This window comes from Bubalus kerabau, chromosome 18 (genome assembly GCF_029407905.1).
Source record: "Bubalus kerabau isolate K-KA32 ecotype Philippines breed swamp buffalo chromosome 18, PCC_UOA_SB_1v2, whole genome shotgun sequence".
Taxonomy (NCBI): domain Eukaryota; kingdom Metazoa; phylum Chordata; class Mammalia; order Artiodactyla; family Bovidae; genus Bubalus; species Bubalus kerabau.
In genome coordinates, this window is record NC_073641.1 from 73,713,071 (window position 1) to 73,738,858 (window position 25,788).

General features: G+C 53.0%; 1 protein-coding gene across 1 annotated transcript in view; it reads right to left on the reverse strand.

Annotated features, from left to right (window-relative positions):
- Nucleotides 1-1,152: 1,152 nt before the first annotated feature.
- Nucleotides 1,153-25,788, reverse strand: part of AHRR (aryl hydrocarbon receptor repressor) — an 86,521-nt gene continuing 61,885 nt past the window's right edge. The window contains exons 5-11 of the mRNA XM_055554852.1: nucleotides 21,319-21,408; nucleotides 13,402-13,531; nucleotides 12,454-12,590; nucleotides 7,480-7,679; nucleotides 2,800-2,861; nucleotides 2,460-2,601; nucleotides 1,153-2,122 (exon numbers count right to left, since the gene is read on the reverse strand). Coding sequence (XP_055410827.1) covers nucleotides 1,153-2,122; nucleotides 2,460-2,601; nucleotides 2,800-2,861; nucleotides 7,480-7,679; nucleotides 12,454-12,590; nucleotides 13,402-13,531; nucleotides 21,319-21,408 — 1,731 coding nt within the window. The remainder of the gene's footprint in view (nucleotides 2,123-2,459; nucleotides 2,602-2,799; nucleotides 2,862-7,479; nucleotides 7,680-12,453; nucleotides 12,591-13,401; nucleotides 13,532-21,318; nucleotides 21,409-25,788) is intronic.

A 25,788-nucleotide genomic window follows, 5' to 3' on the forward strand; every position in this document is an offset into this window, starting at 1 on the left:
CTGAACGCTGACACCCCAGAGCCACAGATGACAGAGAGAAAGACCCCTTGCTGAATGCGGTGGGACTGCAAGTCCCCGCTGGGCTCCCGCACGTCCTGAGACTCTTGGGGCTGGGGGTGACTGAGGACAGATGCTCGTGCTGTAAAGAGGAAGGGTCTCCAACCAGCTTCCTCCTGCCCCGTGGTGGCTCTGTCCCCTGGTGTCACATCCTGCACAGACTGCACCCATGGGGTGGGGTCGCCCCGAAGGTGTGGTGAACTTTGCCCTCAGCCATGAGCTATCCATGGTGACTGCGGGTGGCCTTCGCCTTCTGATTTCTTCTTTTGCACCTAAATTCCCTACATTCAGAATGTGTTCCCTTCACAATTTTTTTCTTTTTTTCTGGCCACATCCTGTGGCATGTGGAATCTTAGTTCCCTGACCAGGGATCGAACCCACACCCCCTGCAGGCATTTAACCGCAGGACCACAGGGGAAGTCCCCACAATTTTTTCCTTTTTATAAAATGCTGCCTGTCTGTGTGGTCTCGACTAATTCCTTCTGGGATGATGATCAGAGTCATCTGAAGACCTGCAGTCAGCAAGGCAGCCTGACACCTGGACCAGCTCCTTCCTTCCCCTCATGCTGTGCTTCTGGACTCGACCCTGTGCACCAGGTGACATGATGCAGCAGGGGGCAGATAAGCACAGACCCCCGTCGGAGGCCGCTGAAACCCCAGAGACTGCAGCAAGAACCGCACAAGATCTGGCCAATCCCAGCTCTGGGCCTGCCTCGGCCTAGGCCAGCATTTTGAGCACACGCTGCATGTTGGAGTGGAGGGTGGCCCGGTGCCATCAGCCTCTTCTGGCTGAACTTCTAGATTCCTCCCAGGCACGAGCATGTGGCCACCTGCCATTCAGTGAGCCTTACTCCCAATTAGCTGTCTTGGCAGCGGGCCACCAGGGTGCGGCTGTTCCCTGAGGTCTGCTCCCTGCGAGGCGCTGGGGAGACGACCTGGGGTGGGGATGGGGAGCTGTGCTCCTCAGAGGAGAACCTTGCCGCCCTCGAGCAGCTGACGACCACCCTGCACTTAGGACCTTCGGTGAACTTGCCATTGCACGTGCTTCCCTCGGGGAGGGCTCCGGCCGGAGCACTGTCCGTGGGGCCGGCAGCTCTAGGGCAGGAAGGCGCGCTGCGCGTCCCTGGGGGGCATCCCCGCTGCCTGGGCGCTCTTGGAGAACAGCCCAGGTGGCCCGCCCTGGCCGTGAGCTGCCCACAGGGGCGAGTCCAGGGGCTCGAGCTTGACTGCCGGAGCTGGCCCGGGAGCCCGGCAGTTGCAGCCCAGGTTGAAGGGCTGGTGGCCCCGCATGCAGAGGCGGGGCGGGGGCTCCAGGCAGGCACAGGATGTGGGCTGCAGAGGGGCCAGTCCCCTGCCGGGTCTTGGGGGGGCGCCCAGCAGGCCAGGCCCTGGGGGTGGGGTGTACAGGGGGAGCCTGGCGCCCGGCTCCGTCTTAAGGTGCATCCTGGTCGGGAAGGTGACCAGCTGTCTCTTGGCCGGATTGCCAGCCCCCAGCCACATCTGGGTTGGGGACACGCAGTAGCCATCAGCTGCGTCCTCGGACCCTGAGTCACTCTCCATCTTGATGGGCACATCGAGCGACAACGCGGGGTGACTCGGGGCTCCCGGGGGCATCAGAAGGCCTCGCAGCTTGTCCTCAGCAGGGTAGCCGCCCACCGGGAGACGCTGGACTGCCGGCCGAGGGACCCTGCTGTCCAGGCCCCCCTGGGGGAAGGGGCTGGGTGTGGGGGGCGGCGCTGGGCCCTGGTGCCCGTCCCGCAGGGCTCTGCTGGTCCGGCCGGCACAGGCCCCGGGGGGCGGCCTGGGTGGGTGAGAGCTGGGTGAGCTCCGGAGGGAGTGGACAGCGCCTTGCGCACCCAGGTAGGGCAGGCAGGCGCCGCGGGCCGGGGCGGTGGGGAACGGGTCAGCCTTGCCGGGCTCCAGCTTCAGCTTGGTGCTGCCATCGTCCTGACCATGCCTCCCGGCCGCCCAGTCCAGGTGCTTCACAGGGCCCAGGGGCTCCAGGCGGCAGCTGTAAGGGGGCGCATCCCGCGGGAGCCCCCCGAGCTCCTCTCCTTCCTCTGCCCTGCGGGAAGGGACTCCCGTCAGACAGGACAGGCCGCGGGGGCGACCCTGCATCGGGCGGGTGCCACCTGCAGCCCCGGGACCACGGGCCAGCCCCTTCCTTCCCCAAAGGGCCCCTCCCACAGTCCCCCAGCACCCAGGGGTGCAGTGGAGGGACCTGGGATGGGAGTGATGAGGACAGAGGCTGGGGCGTCAGTGTCCCTGGCCAGTCCCCACGCGGTGAGGATGACCTCCAGGGCGAGGAGCGGCTGTGGGTGCCCTCTGTGTCCCCCTGTCCCACCCAGGGAGGCTCAGCTGCTGAGGGCGAGGGCTGCTGATGCCCTGACTCAGTCACTTACCCTGTGGTGCCCTTGGGGTCAAGGACAAGGTCAGGGCCGCCCCGGAGGCACAGGCAGGGGACCCGGGCTGTGACCCGGCCCCAGCGGCAGGCGTCCTCTGGTGTCCTGAACAAGGAGAGGCCGTTTTCTCCATTGCTTCTCCCTGTCAGGATTTGGGAAAGTGAGGCTGAGCAGAGCCTGGAGTGGGTGGACACTCACCTTCCGCAAGGTGACAGAAACCTGAGAGCCCGGCTCTGCCCGCCTGCCCCGTGCTCCCGACACTAGCAAGCCCATGCCCGCCTCCAGGGATTCGCTCATTTCACCCGTTTGAAAAGGTGGTCGAGAGAATTGTGAGGAGTACCTGCTGAGTAATTGGGGTTTCCAAGCAATTCTGATTCGCAGAGACTTGAGGCAGCTTTTGCTCTGCAAAGGACAGAAGAGAGCAAAGCAACAAGCAGATTAAATGTGTGTCAAGGGCAGAAATTACACACGACAGTTTTGCTGCCACCCAAGAGCATAACTCCCTGTGTGAAAGTCTGTAGAGATTGGAAAGCCTTCTCTCAGTTACAGATTTGCTGGAAATTCCAATTCACATCATCTTTCAGGCCAGTGAAGCACTAGCGAATTCGCTTCAGAAAGCAGACACTCGTGGCTGCCGGAATGGGCTCTGGCATGTTTGCTTTCTTCTGGATTTCAGAATGAAGACGCAGATCCCTGTGACCCGTGGTAGCTGTTTGCTGTAGTTTACAAAGTCACTGTGAGCACTGAGCTAGTGACACTGAACACTGACTGCCCAGGGCAGTGTGCACACACACACGCACACACACACACACACGCACGCGCCTGCATCTCACAGAACTTACAGTCATAGATCCTAGGGCAACTTGCAACTTATCGCGCAGATCATATTTGGTTTATATTTCCAAAGAAAAAGACGAGGCTCTGAAGTGTTAAGCGACTTGCCTGAAGCTGCCCCCACAGCAGGTGCAGGAGTGGGATTCAAACCCTGGCCAGCTGGCTGCACAGCCAGAGCTTCCTGCCCTGCAGTGGCCCTGACTCTCCATTTCGTGAGTGTCTCTGCAGGAGCTGAGACTGAGACAGAGGAAGAGACAGAGACAGAGGAGGAGATGAAGACATGGGAGAGACAGAGATGGAGACAGAGACAGAGGAGAGACAGAGGAGGAAGACAGACACAGAGATGGACCCAGAGACACAGCAGAGACAGGACAGAGGTGGAGAGCATGCGGCTCGCACACAGGACCCGTGAACATTCAGGAGCAAGGCTCTGTCACAAAGGCCCCTTCAGGAAGAATCGTAAAGGACCTGAACCGGGTCCAGCGAGCACGATGCTCCATCCAGAGCCAGCCTCCTGGGCCTCAGACTCCCTGGGTTCACTCCTCACGGCCTCTGAGCTCAGAGGGGAATGGACGGGAGGAGGTGCTCCGGCAAGTTCAGCTCAGGGCAGAATTAGGCTCCAGAAAACCCAGAAGGCAACAGAAGCTTCTTTCCCAAAATGTTGGAGGGCTCTTCCTCTCTTCCAGTTTTTTTCTTTATTTTTAAAATTTTTACAACGTTGGCTTCTGTCACACAACAATGTGAATCGGCCATAATTATACACATATCTCCTCCGCTCCCCCCAGCTGAACCTAGAGCTTGTTATACAGTGAAGTGAGTCAGACTGAGGAAAACAAGTATCCCATATTATCGCATATATGGGGAATCTAGTAAAACAGTACTGATGAACCTATCTGCAGGGCGGGCATGGAGATGCAGATGCGGAGAATGGACTTGTGGACCCAGTGGGGGAGGGGGGGCCTGACGGAGAGGACTGCGTCCACACACATGCACCGTCCTGTGTAAAACCAAGAGCAGACACGATGTTGCTGTTAACACAGGGCACCCAGCCTGGCACTCTGTGATAACCTCCCTGAGTTTTAATGATGTTTACAACGTGTCTCTAGTATTCGCTCCACAGTCCCCCTCTGTACAGCATCCTAGCCTCACCGTGAAGACCCTCGCCAGCCCTCCGAGGGACATCCAGGCGTCCACGCCACCCGGGGCAGTGGCAGGTGGTCCGGGAGTCCACACCCGCCGTGGAGGCTGGCCCACCTGCGCTTCCCCGCATGGCCACCAGGGGACAGCACGCCTCCTGGAGAAGTGATCAGTCCAGTTCAGTTGAATTGCTCAGTTTTGTCCAACTCTTTGCAACCCCATGGATTGCAGCACCCCAGGCCTCCGTGTCCATCACCAACTCCCGGAGCTTGCTCAAACTTATGTCCATCGAGTTGGTAATGCCATCCAACTATCTCATTCTCTGTCATCCCCTTCTCCTCCTGCCTTCAATCTTTCCCAGCATCAGGGTCTTTTCAAATGAGTCAGTTCTTCACATTAGGTGGCCAAAGTATTGGAGTTTCAGCTTCAGCATCTTTAGGATGGACTGGTCGGAACTCCTTGCAGTCCAAGGGACTCTCAAGAGTCTTCTCCAACACCACAGTTCAAAAGCATATATTCTTCAGTGCTCAGCTTTCTTTATGGTCCAACTCTCACATCCATACATAACCACTGGAAAAACCATAGCTTTGACTAGCAGACCTTTGTCGGCAAAGTAATGTCTCTGCTTTTTAACATGCTGTCTAGGTTGGCCATAGCTTTTCTTCCAAAAAGCAAGCATCTTTTAATTTCATGGCTATAGTCGCCATCTGCAGTGATTTTGGAGTCCAAAAAAATAAAGTTTCTCACTGTTTCGCTTCCCTGATAGCTCAGTTGGTAAAGAATCTGCCTGCAATGCAGGAGACCCTGGTTCAATTCCTGGGTTGGGCAGATCCACTGAAGAAGGGCACCTACTCCAGTATTCTTGGGCTTCCCTGGTGGCTCAGCTGGTAAAGAATCCACTTGCAATATGGGAGCCCTGGGTTCGATCCCTGGGTTGGGAAGATCCCCTGGAGAAGAGAAAGGCTACCCACTCCAGTATTCTGGCCTGGAGAATTCCATGGACTATATAGTCCATGCAGTCACAGAGTTGAACACAACTGAGTGACTTTTACTTTCACTGTTTCCATTGTTTCCCCATCTATTTGCCATGATGTGATGGGACTGGATGCCATGATCTTAGTTTTCTGAATGTTGAGTTTTAAGCCAGCTTTTTCAATCTCCTCTTTCACTTTCATCAAGAGGCTACTTACTTCTTCTTCACTTTCTGCCATAAGGGTGCATATCTGAGGTTACTGATATTTCTCCCGGCAATCTTGATTCCAGCTTGTGCTTCATCCAGCCTGGCATTTCGCATGATGTACTCTGCACAGATGACAAGCTGCAGCCTTGACGTACTCCTTCCTGATTTGGAACCAGTCTGTTGTTCCATATCTGGTTCTAACTGTTGCTTCTTGACCTGCATACAGATTTCTCAAAAGGCAGGTCAGGTGGTCTAGTATTCCCAACTATTGAAGAATTTTACAGTTTGTTGTGATCCACACAGTCAAAGGCTTTGACATAGTCAATAAACCAGAAGTAAATGTTTTTCTGGAACTCTCTTGCTTTTTCGATGATCAACAGATATTGGCATTTTGAGCTCTGGTTCCTCTGCCTTTTTAAATCCAGCTTGAACATCTGGAAGTTCTTGGTTCACATACTATTGAAGCATGGCTTGGAAGATTTTGAGCATTACTTTGCTATGGAGAAGCAATGGAGGGAGGATTTTCCCTCCGTCTGATCACAGGGCTGGGAATTTGAGAGTCCAGTGTATGGGCTCAGTCACCATCGCCAGCCCAGAGAGTGTGAACATGCATAAGACTCTGAGAGGCAGGGGCAGGCGGAGAGTGCGCGGGTCTGGGGTGTGGGCAGGGCCGTCCCGCCCCACGAGACACACCCAGGTGTGCTGGGGGTGTAGCCTCTGTGCCTTGTTGCACCTCATGTTTCAGTTGCTTCATCAGTTATTTTTACAGCTTTTTCCCGTGAGTATCCTGTTTTTCCTTCCTCCTATTTTAATTTTTCTACCTTTAAAAAAAAGCATATATATTTAATTTTTAAATGCTCCAGAACACTGCTGCCCTAGGGTGCGGGCCCATGGGACCTGGAGGCTGTGATGAGGTGCCTGTGCCTGAAGGCAGGGCTCCCCCAGATCCCCATGAACCCCAAGCAGGAATGGGAGGTTTCCCGGGCCTGTGAACTGGTGCTGAGGTCCAAGGGGAACCTGAGTGCTGAGGAGCAACAGAGAAGCGGGCTGGGGACTCGGTCTCCTAAGGGTCTGTCCCTGGACAGGGCACGGCAGGGGGTACTGAGGAGGAAGACAGGCAGACCTCAGACATGGCCCTCCCCAGGGCCTCCTCACCCAGCAGCAGACACAGTGTCCAGGCACACAGAAGCTCGACCTGCCCCAGAACCTGACCCCACGCAGATCCAGCCGTCCCAGAGAGTGTAGCTGGGAATCTCCTAGAAAACCTAACTCTCTGAAAGTGAAAGTGTTAGTCGCTCAGTCATGTCCAGCTCTGCAACTCCATGGACTGTAGCCCGCCAGGCTCTTCTGTCCATGGGATTCTCCAGGCAGGAATACTGGAGGGGGTGGCCATTCCCTCTTCCAGGAGATCTTCCCAGCCCAGGGATTGAATGCAGGTCTCCTGCATTGCAGATGGATTCCTCACCCTGAGCCGGAAGGCCAGGACACCTGTGGAGTCCCTGTCCCCAGCATGTGCCCCTGTGAGCCTGGAGTCGATGGAGGGGACAAACGGAGGCTGCAGCCTCGCCCCCATCCCCGTGGGGAGCGGGGCCCCGGCACTGCCTCCGAGGCTCTGAGTGGAGGGTTGGGGGATGACGAGAGGCAGGGAGAAGTGTTCGCTGCTGCGGTTGACAAATAGTAGTGACAGGCTTTCTTTTTCCTAATAGCTGCTTCTCCCATGATGTAGCAGCTTTAAAAACAGCAAACTTTTTTTTTATCTTATTCCCTGCTGGAAATGAAGTGAGAACAGACAGAAAATGCACGTGTGCAGACAGTGTGTGTGGCCCAGCAGTAACGAGGATGGGTTTGGCTGCCGGGGCCTCTACTCACTTTGCGTCGGTTGAGGCCGGGACGTCCGCCCTGTGCTTCGCCCTCAGGTACACGGTCTTCATTCTCACCTCCATGCTGGGCGGCAGGGCCAGGGGGGCTGCCACGCAGAACAGGGCCAGCCGCGGGAGCAGGGCCGCGCCCGAGGGCGCCCGCCTGTTCTGACCGAAGAGGAACTTCAGTCGTCCTTGAAACTGCATCGTCTGGTGTTTCAAAGACAGAAACGAAGGCACAGTCACAAGATATATTAGCTAGGCTAACTGGTCAATGGCCAAAGGCCTCAGAACTCACATTCCCAAGGATGGAAACCAACACGTCTTCCATGCTGGCCCCTGGGGACAGGTGCTCCCCACTGCTTTCGAATCATTGGGGTTTCCCTGTAGCTTTCTCTAAACTTCCAGCGTGTGTGTTCCCGTGTGTGCATTCGTGGGCATGTGAGTCCTCATTCAGGCGCGTGAACATCCCTAGACTCGGCCGGAGTCACCAGGCAGCACCCTGGGAGGACGTGCTGGAGCCAACCACCTCTGAGGACTTGCCCCATGACCCTCCATTCCCCAAACGCCATCCACTCATGGCAATAAAACTCAGGGACAACTGGATTTTCCTGATCTAGAGCATATGAGTTCAGTTAGTTAGCTCAGTTGCTCAGTCCTGTCCGACTCTGTGATTCCATGGACTGCAGCACACCAGGCTTCTCTGTCCATTATCTCCCGGAGTTTGCTCAAACTCCTGTCCATTGAGTCAGTGATGCCATCAAACCATCTCATCCTCTGTTGTCCCCTTCTCCTCCTGCTTTCAATCTTTCCCAACATCAAGGTCTTCTCCAGTGAGTCAGCTCTTTGCATCTGGTGGCCAAAGTATTGGAGCTTCAGCTTCAGCATCAGTCCTTCCAATGAATATTCAGGCTTGATTACCTTTAGGATTGACTGGTTGTATCTTCTTGCAGTCCAAGGGACTCTCAAGAGTCTTCTCCAACACCACAGTTCAAAAGCATCAATTCTTTGGCACTCAGCTTTCTCACATCCATACATGACTACTGGAAAAACCATAGCTTTGACTAGATGGACTTTTGTTGGCAAAGTAATGTTTCTGCTTTTTAATATGCTGTCTAGGTTGGTCATAGCTTTTATTTCATGGAGCAAGTGTCTTTTAATTTCATGGCTGCTATCACCATCTGCAGTGATTTTGGAGCCCAAGAAAATAAAGTCTGTCACTGTTTCCACTGTTTCCCCATCTATTTGCCATGAAGTGATAAGACCAGATGCCATGATCTCTATTTTTTGAATGTTGACTTTTAAGTCAGTTTTTCACTCTCCTCTTTCACTTTCATCAAGAGGCTCTTAAGTTTCTCTTCTCCTTCTGCCATAAGGGTGGTGTCATCTGCATAACTGAGGTTATTGATATTTCTCCCAGCAATCTTGATTCCAGCTTGTGCTTCATCCAGCCCAGCATTTTGCATGATGTACTCTGCATATAAGTTAAATAAGCAGGGTGACAATATACAGCCTTGTCATACCCCTTTCTCAATGTGGAACCAGTCTATTGTTCCATGTCCAGTTCTAACTGTTGCTTCTTGACCCAAATATAGATTTCTCAGGAGGCAGGTGAGGTGGTCTGGTATTCCCATCTCTTGAAGAATTTTCCACTGTTTGTTGTCATCCACACAGTCAAAGGCTTTGGCATAGTCAATAAAGCAGAAGTAGATGTTTTCCTGGAACTCTCTTGCTTTTTCGATGATCCAGCGGATGTTGGCAATTTGATCTCTGGTTCCTCTGCCTTTTCTAAAACCAGCTTGAACAACTGGAAGTTCATGGTTCACGTACTGCTGAAGCCTGGCTTGGAAAATTTTGAGCATTACTTTACTAGCGTGTGAGATGAGTGCAACTGTGCGGTAGTTTGAGCATTCTTTGGCATTGACTTTCTTTGGGATTGGAATGAAAACTGACCTTTTCCAGTGCTGTGGCCACTGCTGAGTTTTCCAAATTTGCTGGCATATTGACTGCAGCATCACCTTTCAGGATTTGAAATAGCTCAACTGGAATTCCATCCCCTCCATGAGCTTTGTTCGTAGTGATGCTTCCTAAGGCCACTTGACTTCACATCCAGGATGTGTGGCTCTAGGTCAGTGATCACAGTCACAGTGATCGTGATTATCTGGGTCGTGAAGATCTTTTTTGTACAGTTCTGTGTATTCTTGCCACCTCTTCTTAATATTTTCTGCTTCTGTTAGGTCCATACCATTTCTGTCCTTTATTATGCCCATCTTTGCATGAAATGTTCCCTTGGTATCTCTAATTTTCCTGAAGAGATCTCTAGTCTTTCCCATTCTATTGTTTTCCTCTATTTCTTTACATTGATCACTGAGGAAGGCTTTCTTACCTCTCCTTGCTATTCTTTGCAACTCTGCATTCAGATGGGTATATCTTTCATTTTCTCCTTTGCGTTTTGCTTCTCTTTTTTTCTCAGCTATTTGTAAGGCCTCCTCAGACAATCATTTTGCCTTTTTGCATTTCTTGTTTGGGGGATGGTCTTGACCACTGCCTCCTGTACAGTGTCATGAACCTCCATCCATACTTGTTCAGGTATTCTGTCTATCAGATCTAATCCCTGGAATCTATTTGTGACTTCCACTGTATAACTGTAAGGGATTTGATTTAGGTCATACCTGAATGGTCTAGTGGTTTCCCTACTTTCTTCAATTTAAGTCTGAATTTGGCAAGGACTTCATGATCTAAGCCACAGTCAGCTCCTGGTCTTGTTTTTGCTGACTGTATAGAGCTTCTCCATCTTTGGCTGCAAAGAATATAATCAATCTGATTTCGGTATTGACCATCTGGTGATGTCCATGTATAGAGTCTTCTCTTGTGTTGTTGGAAGAGGGTGTTTGCTATGACCAGTGCATTCTCTTGGCAAAACTCTGTTAGCCCTTGCCCTGCTTCATTTTATACTCCAAGAGCAAACTTGCCTGTTACTTCAGGTATTTCTTGACTTCTTATTTTTGCATTCCAGCCCCCTGTGATGAAAAGGACATCTCTTTTTGGTGTTAGTTCTAGAAGGCCTTGTAGGTCGTCATAGAACCATTTAACTTTAGCTCTTTCAGCATTAGTAGTTAGGGCATAGACTTGGATGCCTGTGAGCATTTGGTGGGAATTAAAAAGCCAGATAGTAACTCGAGTGTGTGATAAAGAAAATAAAAGCTCTCTCTATGATGGAAAGTTGATCTGTAACTGAGTAAGTTCGCATGGCTTCAGGGCACCCTGCCCTGTGTGGACGAATAACGCTGCATGCTCTTCTTGCTCCTCACTTGTCAGTCAGTCTCTCCCTCCATCCCTCCATTTGTCCTTCCCTCCATCCACCCACCCATCTTTCCATCTCTCCATCTGTGCATGAATTTATGGGGTGAACAAATGCCTGAAATTCTCTACATGTGCTGGCCATGAGCTTGGTGTGCAGCAGTTCTGGCCATGCTGGGACACCTTACATCCGGCTCTGGGGGAAAAGCTCTGATCTGTGGCCCCGGACAGTTTCTTTGGTGTGAAAATTCCCACCATGGCTGACTTAGAGCTAAAAACCCAACATCAACTGCATGTCCTGAGATTTCGACAAGGGCTCTCGGGGGCAGCCCTGGCCGCTGGGTGTGAGCAGGCTGAATGCAGGCAGGGGGGCTGGGGTGAGCCCGGGATCTGAGCTGCCCACCCCACCCTGTACTCGGAGCCTCAGTCCCCACTCCAGAGCTCTTCCCTGCATGTGCCGTGGCCAGCCTTGTGCTAAAATATGACGAGACACTCTAAACTGAGTTCTTTGCTTGTTTCCTCTACTCTGTGCTTCAGACATGGCTTCACTTCAACCTAGGTTTCAGCCTCTGCCTCAGTGTTAGGTAAAATCTATCTACATCACGTGGAACAAAAATCATCTTAGTTTTCCACAAAACTGAAAACCAAGTATGATCAAAACAAAAGGCCTTCTGGACAACCAACCGACCGCCTGAATAAAGGATGAGCAGGGGTGGGGGGTGTCACCCCTGCAGATGCCCCACTTCATTCTCATTAACCTGTCGTGACTCAGCCCTGCCCCATCAAGGCCAGATCCCCCCTCCGAGGCACCCACACCCCACCCCTTGCTTCGCCAACTGTTCCCATGGACCTTGGAGCCCTGTGCCAGGCCCAGGCCTGGACTCACGCAGCGCTGGCCCTGCGCCCACTCTCTCACCAGGAAGCCCAGGTGCCATTCTGCACCCACTCTCTCACCAGGAGCCCCAGGTGCCATCCCCACCCTCTCACTCACCAGGAGCCCTGGGGTGCCATCCCCACCCTCTCACTCACCAGGAAGCCTGAGGTGCCATTCTGCAACCACTCTCTCACCAGTAGCCCCAGGTGCCATCCCCACCCTCTCACTCACCAGGAAGCCTGAGGTGCCACCCTGCACCCACTCTCTCATCAGGAGCCCCAGGTGCCATCCCCACCCTCTCACTCACCAGGAAGCCCGAGGTGTCACCCTGCACCCTCTCACTCACCAGTAAGCCTGAGGTGTCATTCTGCACCCACTCTCTCATCAGGAGCCCCAGTTGCCGTCCCCACCCTCTCACTCGCCAGGAGCCCTGAAGTGCCATCCCCACCCTCTCACTCACCAGGAGCCCCGAGGTGCCATCTTGCACCCTCTCAATCACCAGGAGCCCTGAGGTGCCATCCTGCATCCACTCACTCACCAGGAAGCCCGACGTGCTGTCCCCACTCTCTCACTCACCAGGAAGCCCGAGGTGCCATCCTGCACCCTCTCACTCACCAGGAGGCCCCCAGGTGCCATCCCCACCCTCTCACTCACCAGGAAGCCCGAGGTGCCATCCCCACCCTCTCACTCACCAGGAAGCCCAAGGTGCCATCCTGCACCCTCTCACTCACCAGGAGGCCCCCCAGGTGCCATCCCCACCCTCTCACTCACCAGGAGGCCCCCAGGTGCCATCCCCACCCTCTCACTCACCAGGAAGCCCGAGGTGCTGTCCAGCAGGCAGCGCACGCGGCAGATGAAGCAGCGTGTCAGGAAGGCCGAGTACTCGGTGGGCGGGTCTGTGTCCCCCTCCTGGGCCCGGAGCAGCCTCCCCAGGACGGCATCCTCTCCTGGGCACAGACGGCGGGTACCAGGGAGAAAGCAGAAACACACCCTGGTCAGCAAATTCGTGGTGCCAGCAGCAGCTCTTGGCATGTAACGCACAGGCCTCCCTCCCGGAGCACTGCCCCCCACTGGCCCCTCGTGAGTGTCTGTTAGCTTGGGCTTTTGCTCTGAGCTTGTGAAGCTGGCCGGCGCCTGGCACTGCATCTCCTCTGCCTGTAGAAGGCGACACACGCTGCCGTGTGAAGGCGTGCTGGAAACTCCCAGAGTTCCTGACCACCGTGAGGAACGTGTGGTAGACCCAGGACCCCGTTTCCCTGCACTGCACCCCAGGGGCGGCCACTCGCCCTGCCCCCTAGTTCTCATCTGCTCTGCCATCTCAGGGACCTGGGCGCCTGCCTGGCATGTCCACTGGGCAGGGGCCGCAGATCTGGGACACCTCGGGGGTCCTGCCCACAGGGGGCAACGTCCCCGAACAGACAGCAACATATGGGAGACTGTTTCAGGTAAATCTCAGGTAGGTGGAGAGAATTTCCTAGAAGATGTGCATCTGAGGAGGCATTTGCAAAACTAGAGACAGGGTCCCTGGCTTCTGGGCCTCACACCCTACACAGCAGGAGACACAGGTGCCCTGGGAGCCAGAGAGCCCCCTGGGGAAACCACCTGAGAAGGGAGGGGGCATGAGAGGAGGTCTCCGAGGAGGAAGGGGCGTCAATGCCGCTTCAACAGGATGAGGGGGAAAGGGGCAACCGCTGCGGAGGTGTCCACGTGTCTCAGGAGCCTCCGAGTCTGCATCAGACCAGGGCCCCCAGGACCCACCTGCCTCCGAGAGCAGCGGCTGCCCGCACCCTGCCTGGGGAGGGTCCATGGCCCAGTGCAGCTGCCGGAAGAAGTCCTGGCGGTCATCCACGTGGATGTAGTCATAAATATTCTGGTGCATCACATCTGTCTGGAACATGAGACAGTCATTTTAGCCTTACCCCAAGGGAATGTCCACACTGTATTCCAGGGTTAATGACCACAAAAACATCTCATCCATCTGTCAAAGGCAAGTCACACCCGTGAAGAGAAAGTCCCTCCCCACAGGAGGCAACGAACACTGCCTGGAGTCCAGGCGTCCAGCCCACAAAGTGCCCTCCTAGGCCAGGCAGTGCCTCCAGGGGCAGATCAAGGGCTCAGAGATCAAACTTCATTTGGGATCAAGATTCCCACTGTTCAAAGCTGACTCCAACTGCATCGAGCCGTGTGCTTATGTCTGGTCACCTTCCAGCCTCTTTGTTACACTTGGATCACAAAGTTAATTAGGGAAGCACACCTGTACGGTGAGACAGGGCTGGGCTGGGGTCCCCAGGCCTGACCGCTGCCCCGGCAGGATGTTGCAAGGACTCCGACCCACAGCCCTCTCTCTGGTCCTGGGTCCCCCCACCTGCTCAGGCCCTGAGCGCTGCCCCACTGCCCAGGTCCACGCTGAGACCCCGCAGTCCGGGGCACCAAGGCCCTGCCTCGGGTTATGAAGGCAGACCTCAGCGGACTCGATTGTCGGTACTGTTGGCGAAAACATCCAGAGTGTCGACAAACACCGAGGCTGGTGCACGTCTTCCCATCTGAACTGAATGGCACCGCTCATTAACCCCTGGGACCCCCGTTCCGCAGAAGCCCCTCGGCCCCTTCAATTGGCCCGCTGCTGAGTTTCAGTTGTTTCTCAACTGGGTCACTGTAAAAACCAGACGGAGGAAAAGTTTCTGAGGATCAGGGCTTCACAAAGGAGGCTACCTTCTTAGGAGGTAATAGGCAACCTTACTCAGAATGCATGGGGGGGCCACAAGGTGAGGGAAGAGCCTCCAAGTGAGGGGGGGCTCCAGGTGAGGGGGGCCTCCAGGTGAGGGGGGCCTCCAGGTGCGGGGCCTCCAGGTGAGGGGGGCCCCCAGGTGAGGGGCCCCCAGTTGAGGGGGCCCCCAGGTGAGGGGCCTCCAGGTGAGGGGGCCCCCAGGTGAGGGGGGCCTCCAGGTGAGGAGGGCCTCCAGGTGAGGGGCCTCCAGGTGAGGGGGCCTCCAGGTGAGGGGGCCCCCAGGTGAGGGGCCCCCAGGTGAGGGGGCCCCCAGGTGAGGGGCCTCCAGGTGAGGGGCCTCCAGGTGAGGGGGCCCCCAGGTGAGGGGCCCCCAGGTGAGGGGGCCCCCAGGTGAGGGGCCTCCAGGTGAGGGGCCTCCAGGTGAGGGGCCTCCAGGTGAGGGGGCCCCCAGGTGAGGGGCCCCCAGGTGCAGGAGAATCAGAAGGCGCTGCAGGTGTCAGCAGGAGGGAAGGTCTGGTGTGTCCCCGCCCCCCGTGAGTCCTCATTCATGCCAGAGCCCTGGACAACACTGACCAAGGACTACAGCACTCCTGACCTTAGTGTCCGCTTCTTTCTGTGAAACCTGTGTCTTAGACTGTGGGGGGGAGTGTGCGCACATGATTAGAGTTTAGCCTTCGAGTTACAATCACACTCATTTTCTACCTTCCTGGGGTTACCTGTTTGACATTCAAGGGCCACAGTTACAAGAGGAGCCCGAGGAGAGATGGTGCCCGCCTGGAGGCTCCCCCTCACCTGGAGGCTCCCCCTCACCTGGAGCCCCACTCACCTGATGTCACCCTTCACCTCGAGGCTCCCCCTCACCTGATGTCACCCCTCACCTGGAGTCTCCCCCTCACCTGAAGTCACCCCTCACCTTATGTCACCCCTCACCTGGAGCCCCTCCTCACCTGAAGTCACCCCTCACCTGGAGCCCCTCCTCACCTGAAGTCACCCCTCACCTGATGTCACCCCTCACCTGGAGCCCCTCCTCACCTGAAGTCACCCCTCACCTGATGTCACCCCTCACCTGGAGCCCCTCCTCACCTGAAGTCACCCCTCACCTGGAGGCTCCCCCTCACCTGAAGTCACCCCTCACCTGGAGGCTCCCCTCACCTGGAGGCTCCCCCTCACCTGGAGCCCCCCTCACCTGATGTCACCCCTCACCTGGAGCCCCTCCTCACCTGAAGTCACCCCTCACCTGATGTCACCCCTCACCTGGAGCCCCTCCTCACCTGAAGTCACCCCTCATCTGGAGGCTCCCCCTCACCTGAAGTCACCCCTCACCTGGAGGCTCCCCTCACCTGGAGGCTCCCCCTCACCTGGAGCCCCCCTCACCTGATGTCACCCCTCACCTGGAGCCCCTCCTCACCTGAAGTCACCCCTCACCTGATGTCACCCCTCACCTGGAGGCTCCCCCTCACCTGAAGTCACCCCTCACCTGGAGACTCCCCCTCACCTGAAGTCACCCCTCACCTGGAGGCTCCCCTCACCTGGAGGCCCCCCTCACCTGGAGGCCTCCCTCACCTGATGACTCCCCCTCACGTGACGGCTCCCCTCTCACCTGGAGGCTCCCCCCTCACCTGGAGGCCCCTTCACCTGAAGTCACTCCTCACCTGGAGGCCCCCCTCACCTGATGACTCCCCCTCACCTGATGGCTCCCCTCTCATCTGGAGGCCCCCCTCACCTGGAGGCCTCCCTCACCTGACGACTCCCCCTCACGTGATGGCTCCCCTCTCACCTGGAGGCTCCCCTCACCTGGAGGTTCTAGGGTCATAAGGGCATGTCCCATAGTGAAGCTCTCCTCATGCAGTTATGTGATGCAGGCGTAATGCAGAATGTGAAACGTGCCCACATCATAGTCATGCAGTCAGGACTCAGAACCCTTCCCTCCGCCCTCCGCGGAGGCGACCACGGCACAGACCCCACACCCCGGGCTGGTTCTGTTCTCAAACGGAGCCCTGTGCCCTCTGTGCCATCTCACGATGGTGGCGCGGCCCCTGGTGCCTGAGGCAGTGATTCAGCCCCTCCGTGGTGTGGCTCTGGGGAGGCCGCTGGGGAGTCCCTCCCTGCCGTCTGGGCCTCTCACCGGCGCGGCTGCTGTGTCTTCCAGGGCGGTTCTGCTGGGCCTGCACCCCAGCCTGGAATGTGGGCCACGGGGTGGACAGGGCCTCAGCCCCAGCAGAGCGCGCCGCCAGCCGCCAGAGTGAGCGTGCAAGCACACCTGCTCCAGCCGTGTGCGAGCCCAGGCGCTCCGCGTTCTTTGTGAGCCATGCGCCCCCGCGTCACGGTTTCTGTTTAATGTTCAATCGGCACATCAGGAGGACTAATGAAGCAGAGCGCCTTCCCACAGATTTATTGGTTTTCGGATGAATGTATGCATGCACACCGCCTGCTGCTGTCGTTCTCTCGAATCTCCACGGGGCCGCCTGGCTGCTCCGTCACCTTCTGCACCCTCCCGGGTGGGAGTCCTGTCTTGGGTGGACGCCTTGGCAGACATCTTCCCCGCTCCTGGGCCTGCTGTGCTCCTCATGGCTCTGACACGGCTGGATCTGTCAGTCTGTCCTCATGGTCAGGGCTTCAGGGCTTCCGTCCTCTCTGTGTGTTTGTTCCTCAGATACCTCCTGACTCTGCCCTGTCATCTTCTAGAAACTTCCACCATCTACCATCGCCTCTGTGTGGTGTGAGGCAGGTGTAAAGATTCAATTTTTTCAAGAGGATCCAGTCCATGAGGCACCATTTACTGAAGACCAGCACCTGCCCACCTCCTGGCAACATCGGCTTCACTGTGAACCAAAATCTGCTGTGAACCTCCCCTGTCTTACGAGGCCGTGTGTCCTTCTTTGCACCAACCCCACTGGCCTCAGCCACTGAGCTGGACATGAGGTGCTGTGTCTGGGAGTGTATGTCTCAGAGACCATTGATGCCCTCCCCCATGGTGCTGGGTTTGCTCAGGTCTCTGCATTTCCAATCAGCTTGTCCAGTTTCCTCCCAGGAAAGCACAGTGCTTGTTCTTTGGTGTGGTTGTTACGTCGCTAAGCTGTGCCCGACTCTTAGAGACACCATGGACTATAGCCCGCCAGGCTCCTCTGTCCATGGGATTCCTCAAGCAAGAAGACTGGACTGGGTTGCCATTTCCTTCTTCAGGGATCTTCCTGACCTAGGGATTGAACCTGTGGCTCCTGCATTGGCAGGTGGATTCTTTTCCACTGAGCCACCAGGGACGCCAGTTACTCTATAACTTGATCTGTCACCTTTATGATAATAATATTAAGTCCTTCATTCACAGCATATCTTTCCATTTTCTTGTTGTTCAGTTGCTAAGTCATGCCCGACTCTTTGCGACCCCATGGACTGCAGCACACCAGGCCTCCCTGTCTTTCCCTGTCTCCTGGAGCCTACTCAAACTCATGTCCACTGAGTTGGTAATGCCATCCAACCATCTCATCCTCTGTCGTCCCCTTCTCCTGCCTTCAATCTTTCCCAGCATCAGGGTCTTTTACAATGAGTCAGCTCTTTGCATCTAGTGGCCAACGTATTGGAGCTTCAGCTTCAGCATCAGTCCTTCAAATGAATATTCGGGACTGATTTCCTTTAGGACCGACTGGTTGGATCTCCTTGCTATCCAAGGGACTCTCAAGAGTCTTCTTCAGCACCACAATTAGAAAGCATCAATTCTTCGATGCTCTGGATCTTTAAATTTCTTTAAATAATGCTTTATATTTTCTGAGTGGAAGTACCATGTCTGATTTGCTTGACTCATTACTAGGAATTTTCCGTCCTTCTTTGATGGATGGCATTTTCCCCTCCATGGTTTTGATTAAAGGAAAAAAACTGTGCTGATGTCTGAGCACTGGATATTTCTCACTGTAGACTAATAAGTAGGCACTGTGATCCACATATTCCTTGGTGAGTTTCAGCAGAACCCCAGGGGCACCCTGCTGCCCCATTTGCCGTCTCTGCACACCTCAGATAATCCACGAAAGGGATGCAAAGGGTGGGTCCGAGGCTTAACTTACACAGGAGATCGACTTGGAGGGGGACAAGCAGAGCTGAAGGAGGCATCGCAGATCAGGCGACTCTGAAGGTGTTAGAGAAGCCTGGAGGGTTACTGTGCACGGAGTCACAAAGAGTTGGACACAAATGAACAACTAACACACACACACTTAAATGTCGACACTTTCTGGGATGAGAAAACCGAGATCGTGGCAGTTAGCCTGGCTTCCCTTCGTCTTTCCTAATGTCTAGGGTTTGATTCCTACAAACGAGGACAAGAAGAAATGGTGGGGGATCTGAGAAGCAGGGGAGAGTGACGTGTCAGCTGTTCACAGAGCACAGAACAAGCCTGCTCTGGTCAGGTCAGAGCGTCTCATCTTGGCTCTGAACCACCCTCCGCAGAGTTGAGGATAAAAGCACAGCCATTTTCACAAACAGCTCATTCCAGTAGTGACCATCTTTGCCTTTTGTGCAGAGAGAGCGTATATCCGCTCTCCATGCCCGCGGGCCCTTAACTGCTTCCTGCCACAGGACCTCACATCCGTCCTGATTCACCTGGGGATGAGACGCTCCCACTGCTGACCTTGGAGAGAATGGACAACGTCTTGTAGCAGCAGAGGTCAAGGGCAACTAAAATATACATCTAAAGCCTATTTGTTCATCTCAAAGACACTGAAATGCAAGATGCTGAACCGATGCACTCAGGTTGCCACAGGAAACGGCTGGTTCCTGACTTTTTGTAAAGCACTTTGCCCAAGAAGCTGACAAGAATAGCACAGGGCTGGTCTAATATGTTCATGAAACGTTTTACATAAACTAGAGGCACTGCCTGATTTAATGGCATTTGGAAACAATTTCCTTATAATAAAAGGCAAAACTTTTTTTTTTTTTTTAACTTCTAACACTTCAGAAGAAATAACCCAGTTCCAAGAAAACAAAAGCTCCAATTAGCAAGTTCAGACCTGGAATCAGGTCTCTACAGGGCACCTGCATTTCCCACTGAAACCCAACACAGGGGTGGGACCTTCGAATTACACAGTCAAAGGCAGGTGGTGTGGGTGTCCTGAGAATTTACAGAGCAACTCAGGCAACAGCGATTGGGGCAAAAAAGGAAAATTCTCAAGGGGCACACGCAACCACATCACATTTTCCTAGATCCAGGTGCTGCACACGCCGTCCAGCGGCGCGAGGAAGACTTCATTACTTGGGGCTCCAATCGTCGCGCCCACGGCCTCGCTCCGCCCCGGCGGGCCTGGGAGAGGGGCGCTGCTCGAGAAGGGCCCGGCCCCGTGAGCGCGGCCTCCGTGGAGCGACCATGGAAGGAGGTCCCGCAGGACGCAAGCAGGGGGAGAGGCGCTGAGCGCGCCCGGAGGCCGGTCTGGCAGCTTGCGGGGGGGAAGGCCGGCGTCTAAGGGGCGGAGCCGGATGCCCGCAGGCCGCCCGACCTCTGACCTCCGGGCTTCTCCCCGAACCCCGGCCAGCGGCAGTAGCTTCTGGCCCATTGGGAAGATTTTCGGTATTAACTGCACGTCTTGCCCCCCATCTCCTTCCTCGCTGGGCTCTGACCCGGGTGCTGCGAATGTTTCGCCTGGCCCGCAGAGGTGCCCCGGCTCCTCGGGGTGGTCTCCAGCCTCCAGGCAAGCACACCAGCGGGCGGGCCCCTTGGTGAACTGTCCACCTCCCAGGGGCCACCGTGGCATTGCAGGCGAGGGGGTCTCAAATGTGCTCTAGGGCCGGCTCAGCCCCGCTGCCCTCCACCCTTGGTGCCTGCACCTCTCTCTGGCTCACCTTGTGTATTTAAGCTTACAGTCATTCTCTATAGTCAAGTGCCCCCGGATGAGGGCCTGAGCCCAGACACACTGTATTCTGGGTTTTTCCAGGTTCTGTCTTGTTCTCTCTCAAATCCACCTGTTTTTATCTTGAATTCCTCGGGGAAGGTGCCAGGGCTGGCAGTTGGTGGCTTCCTGGAGTTTATAACCCTGTGCTGTGAGCTCCCTGCAGAGGGCTGGGGTGGGGGGCAGGTTTATTTTTGGGGGGGGGTGGCCACACTTGTGCCCAGCTTGTCCTCAGACCCCAGCCGCCCAAGTTGCAGAGCCAGGAGGTTTCACCAGTGTTTGACTCTGGGCTGGGATTGCTCGTGAGACTTTTCCCTCCCAGAGGCCAAGCTAGGTCCCACTTCCTTTCCTGGGGCTTCTCACTGAGCCGCCTCCTTGGACCTAGGGTTGGATGGACTCCATCCTGCTCTGCCCTGAGGTTCCTGCTCTGCCCTGAGGTCTGGAATCGTCCAGGCTGTGCTGACCCGGGGCAACATTCCGGGCGAGCTATCTGCACACCAGCAAGAGTGATTCTGGAGCACACTGCATCCTGACTGTATGTCGCATCCGGGGTTTGAGACACTGAAGTGCAGCTCAGGACAGGTCCCTGCCCTGGCCCTGACCAGCCTCTCGCAGCAAGGAATGCAGAGGTAGGGCTGCAGGCGCAGAAGTCGCTGCTTTGAGACTAGGGACACCCAAGACAACTGTCATGCCTCTCGCCGTGACCCTGAGCCTCAGACAAAGCCGGGTGTGCAAAATCTCATCTGACAAAAAGTCGGTGATTTAAAAAAAAAAAGTTTGATTTTAGAGACATTTTAAACCTTGAAGTTTAAAAGTTCAAGGTCCTTGGTGGCTCAGACAATAAAGAATCCGCCTGCAATGCAGGAGACCCGGGTTTGATCCCTGGGTTGGGAAGGAATGGCAATCCACTCCAGTATTCTTGCCTGGAGAATTCCCTGGACAGAGGAGTCTGATGGGCTACAGTCCACAGGGTTGCAGTGTCAGACATGACTGAGCAACTGAGCACACACACCCCTTGAAGACAATGCACGCCTTCAAGGCAGCGGGACTGAAACGTAGCAGATGGGGCGCTGTGCTCACCTGGTGGAAGCCCAGGTAGTCCACGATCGTGGCCGATGCGTAGAAGATCATCCCTTCCGCGCTCACCACCAGAGCGAAGCCGTGGAGGGACTAGAACAAAGAGAACACTGACGTCACTCACATGACATCACTCGCAGTAAAAACATCAGGCACTGGTTCTGTTTGGCTTTTCAACCGTTTCCTCCCTGTTTTGTGGTCTGAATTCATAACCTCCAGAAAGGCCCGCGTTGAGTTTTTTATGACTGTTCGCAAAATGTCCTGAGCCAGCAGGTGACATGAGAACTTGGTCACCGTTTATAAGGCTCATGACTTGGGTTCTTTTTCTAATGATTATCAAATGATGTTTTATAAAATACAAACATCACCATGGTGAGATGAGACACATGGATACCTGGAACACAACAGGAACGTTTGCACCACGAGGTGGGTTTTCCCGTCCTCTTCTATACCACATTCTGGTTTGTCTAGGAGTTTTTATCATGAAAAATGTTGAGCTCCAAAAAGGGCTATTTCTGTATCTACTGAAATCGTCACATAGATTTTCTGTAGTCTATCAATGTTACACTAACAGATCTTCTGATGCTGCATCATTCTTGCCTATGGAGGGCAAATCTTACCTGGTCATCATTCTAATGTGTTCTTGGAACTGACGCATTTCACTTGGGAAATATTCATCTACATTCAAGGAAATCCACCTATAAGCTTCTCTCTTTATTTTGGTGTTCAAGCGTACCTAATCATCAAACATCCTTTCCCTCTTTTTTCATTTTCTATACCCACTTATTTATGATGAGAAAATGTATTCCTAGAACATCGGGTTCACCTCACCTCTAAGATCCTCCAGTCTGAGTGCATTTTGGGGAGATGGTGAGTGAGAAGGGGGTGAATTTTAGTATCATTATTCACAATATCTTACTGATTGTTAAATCTGTTATGTCTGTAACTATTGTGGCATGCACTGTTTGGGCTCATTTAACGTTTCCCTTTTTTTGAAAAGCAGGCCCTCCAGCCCCTCCTGCACAGGCTTCCCAGAGCCACGGCTAGTGAGGGTGCATGAGGGACCACAGGCACGCGAGCATGTGATCAACGCCCACCCTGTCAGCCAGCCGTCTGCCTGCCCGTCTGTCTGGCGTCCTCCTCGTCCTGACAAGGCAGGCAGCAGCCCGGGCGCTGTGGGTCCTGGCGCGCGCAGGCGCCACGTGTGCAGCGGCCCACTATGCTGTGTGCCACCCCCTGCAGGCGGGCACCAGCAGTCTGACTCTCCTGGGCCAGGGCAGAGCCGGAGGTTAGGGAGGGTTAGGCAGCTGGACGGTGGAGTTCACAATACCTCAGCTGGAATCTTTAACATGCAGACATTTAGAGACTTTGCATTAACTTCCATGAAGCTTGCAGCTATCAGCAATACATTATAATATTCATTTCTCTTAATTCTTGACCATGCTGGGTACTTCTTTCTTTTTTCTAATCTTTGCCAATTTTATGTGATAAATTATTTTACCATCATTATAATTTTCATTCTTTGATTATTAATTAGATCAAAAAACATTTCACACATTCGTTGGTAACTTGTATTTCTTTTTTGGTAAAATACCTGTGCATGTTATGTGCTGATTTTTCTATTAGGATTTATAAATATCAATTTCTAGGAGCTTTCAAATTACTGGTATTGAAGATTTCTAGGGAGCCCAGGATAATGTTGTTGTTCAGTCTCTAAGTCATGTCTGACTCTTTGCGACTCCATGGACTATAGCCCACCAGGCTCTTATGTCCTCCACTATCTGCTGGAGGTTACTCAAATTATGTCCATTGAGTCAGTGATGCCATCAAACCACCTCATCCTCTGTCGTCCCCTTCTCCGCTTGCCCTCAGTCTTTCCCAGCATCAGGGTCTTCTCCAATGAGTCGGCTCTTCCCATCAGGTAGCCAAAGTATTGGAGCTTCAGCATCAGTCCTTCCAAAGAATATTCAGAACTGATTTCCTTTAGAATAGACTTTAGTTTGATCTCCTTGTGGTCGAATGGGCTTTCAAGAGTCTTCTCCAGCACTATAATTTGAAAGCATCTATTCTTCGGTGCTCAGCCTTCTTTATGGTCCAACTTTTACATCTGTACATGACTACCACTAGCAAAACCATAGCTTTGATTAAGCAGACCCTTCTCGGCCAAGTGACATCTCTGCTTTTTAATAGGCTGTCTAGGTTTGCCATAGCTTTTCTTCCAAGGAGCAAGTGTCTTTTAATTTCATGGCTGCAATCAAGGTCCACTTGGAGCCCATGAAAAGAAAATTGGTCACTGCTTCCACTTTTCACCTTCTATTTGCCATGAAGTGATAGGATAATGGCAGCCACCTGAATCCAAAGGCTCACACTTCTAAAAACTGATGGAGAACCACAAGGACAGGTTAAACTACAAAACTCTGCACCGCGTCATGATGAGGACACACAGAGGTGATGAACTGCAAGTTACATATGATCAGAAAAGGCAACGTAAAGTCCCAGTAAGCTTACGATGACTGCTTTAAAAGAACAAAGTGTGTAATTCCTCCTCAAGAAACTAGAGACAATTAAACACAATGTAAGGAGAAGGATAAAGCACAAGCTGGAATCAAGATTCCAGTATCAACATCAATAACCTCAGATACGCAGATAACACCACCCTTTTGGCAGAAAGCGAAGAGAAACTAAACAGCCTCTTGATGAAAGTGAAAGAGGAAAGTGAAAAAGCTGGCTCAAAGCTCAACATTCAAAAAATTAAGATCATGGCATCTGGTTTCATCACTTCAAGGCGAATATGGGGAAAAAATGGAAACAATGACAAACTTTATTTTCTTGGACTCCAAAATCACCGCGGATGGTGACTGCAGCCGTGAAATTCAAAGACGCTTGCTCCTTGCAAGAAAAGCTGTGACCAACCTAGACAGCACATTAAAAAGCAGACACATTGCTCTGCTGACAAAGGTCCATATAGTCAAGGCTATGGTTTTTCCAGTAGCCATGTATGGATGTGAGACTTTGACCATAAAGAAGGCTGAGCACTGAAAAATTGATGCTTTCGAACTGTGGTGCTAGAGAAGACTCTTGAGAGTCCCTTGGACTGCAAGGAGATTGAACAAGTCAATCCTAAAGGAAATCAGTCCTAAATATTCATTGGAAGGACTGATGCTGAAGCTGAAGTTCCAATACTTTGACCACCTAATGCAAAGAGCCAACTCATTGGAAAAGACCCCGATGCTGGGAAAGATAGAAGGAAGAGGAAAAGGGGATGACAGAGGATGAGATGGTTGGATGGCATCACCGACTCAATGGACATAAGTTTGAACAAACTCTGGGAGATGGTAATGGACAAGGAAGCCTGGTGTGCTCCAGTCCATGGGGCAAAGAGTTGGACACAACTGAGAGACTGAACACGAAGAAGAAGAAGGAGAGAAAAATTAAAAAGAGAAGAAACAATGAAAACTCTTAAAATAGTTAAATAAGAAAGATTGTTACAAAGTGGAAAATTGCTTATTTAAAAAGATTAATAAAATTGATAAGCTCCTAGACGATTTATCAAGAAAAATACTACTGACACAAGGAGTTTTAAAGAATACATCATTATACCCCCTACAGATGCTAAAAATACAGTGAGGAAGTATTAAAAATGATACTCAAGAAATTAAATAATTTACCAGAATTAACCCGTTAGAGATGGAAACCTTGAAGCACAATTTCTGTAGAAGAAACAGTTATCAAGGCACTAGCCCAGGATAACATGCCTGACCCAGGTGCTTTAAAAATCTTTAAAAATAAGATAATAACAATGCCCCCTAAATTGTCTCAGAAATAGAAAGTGAAGAAAAGTCTCTAATTCTTAAGAACTATAATATGGACAGTTAATTATGATAAGGAAATTCAATAAAAATAAAATTACAGACTTTGACTATTGATGCCAAATATGCTAAATAAAATATTAGCAAACAGATTTCAATTTCACTTTATGAAAACAATACATTGTGACCAAGATAATTTATTCCATGAATGCAAGCTTGGCTCAATATTGGGAAATTCATCAATATAATACACCAAGCTTATCGATCCCTGGGTCAGGAAGATCCTCTGGAGAAGGGCATACCCTTCTCCCATTCCAGTATTCTAGCCTGAAAAATCCCATGGGCAGATAAGCCTGGATGGCTACAGTCCATCTGACACCAAAGTCAGACATGACTGAGCAACTAACCAAACAAGCAAGTTTATAGATCTAAGGAGAAAAATCTATAACTTTTGCCATCTTCATAGATGGCCAAAAAAGCTTTCAACAAAATGCAACACTAATTTCTGATTAAAAAACACTCAAGAAAATAGGAATTATGAATACATTGTAACATGATAATGCGTGTGGACATGTGTGTGTGTGTCCATGTTATTCCTAAGGTAGCAACTTAATTAATGAGGAAAATGCTGGAAAACCCTGGCTTGCCTGGCTTCCTGATCTTC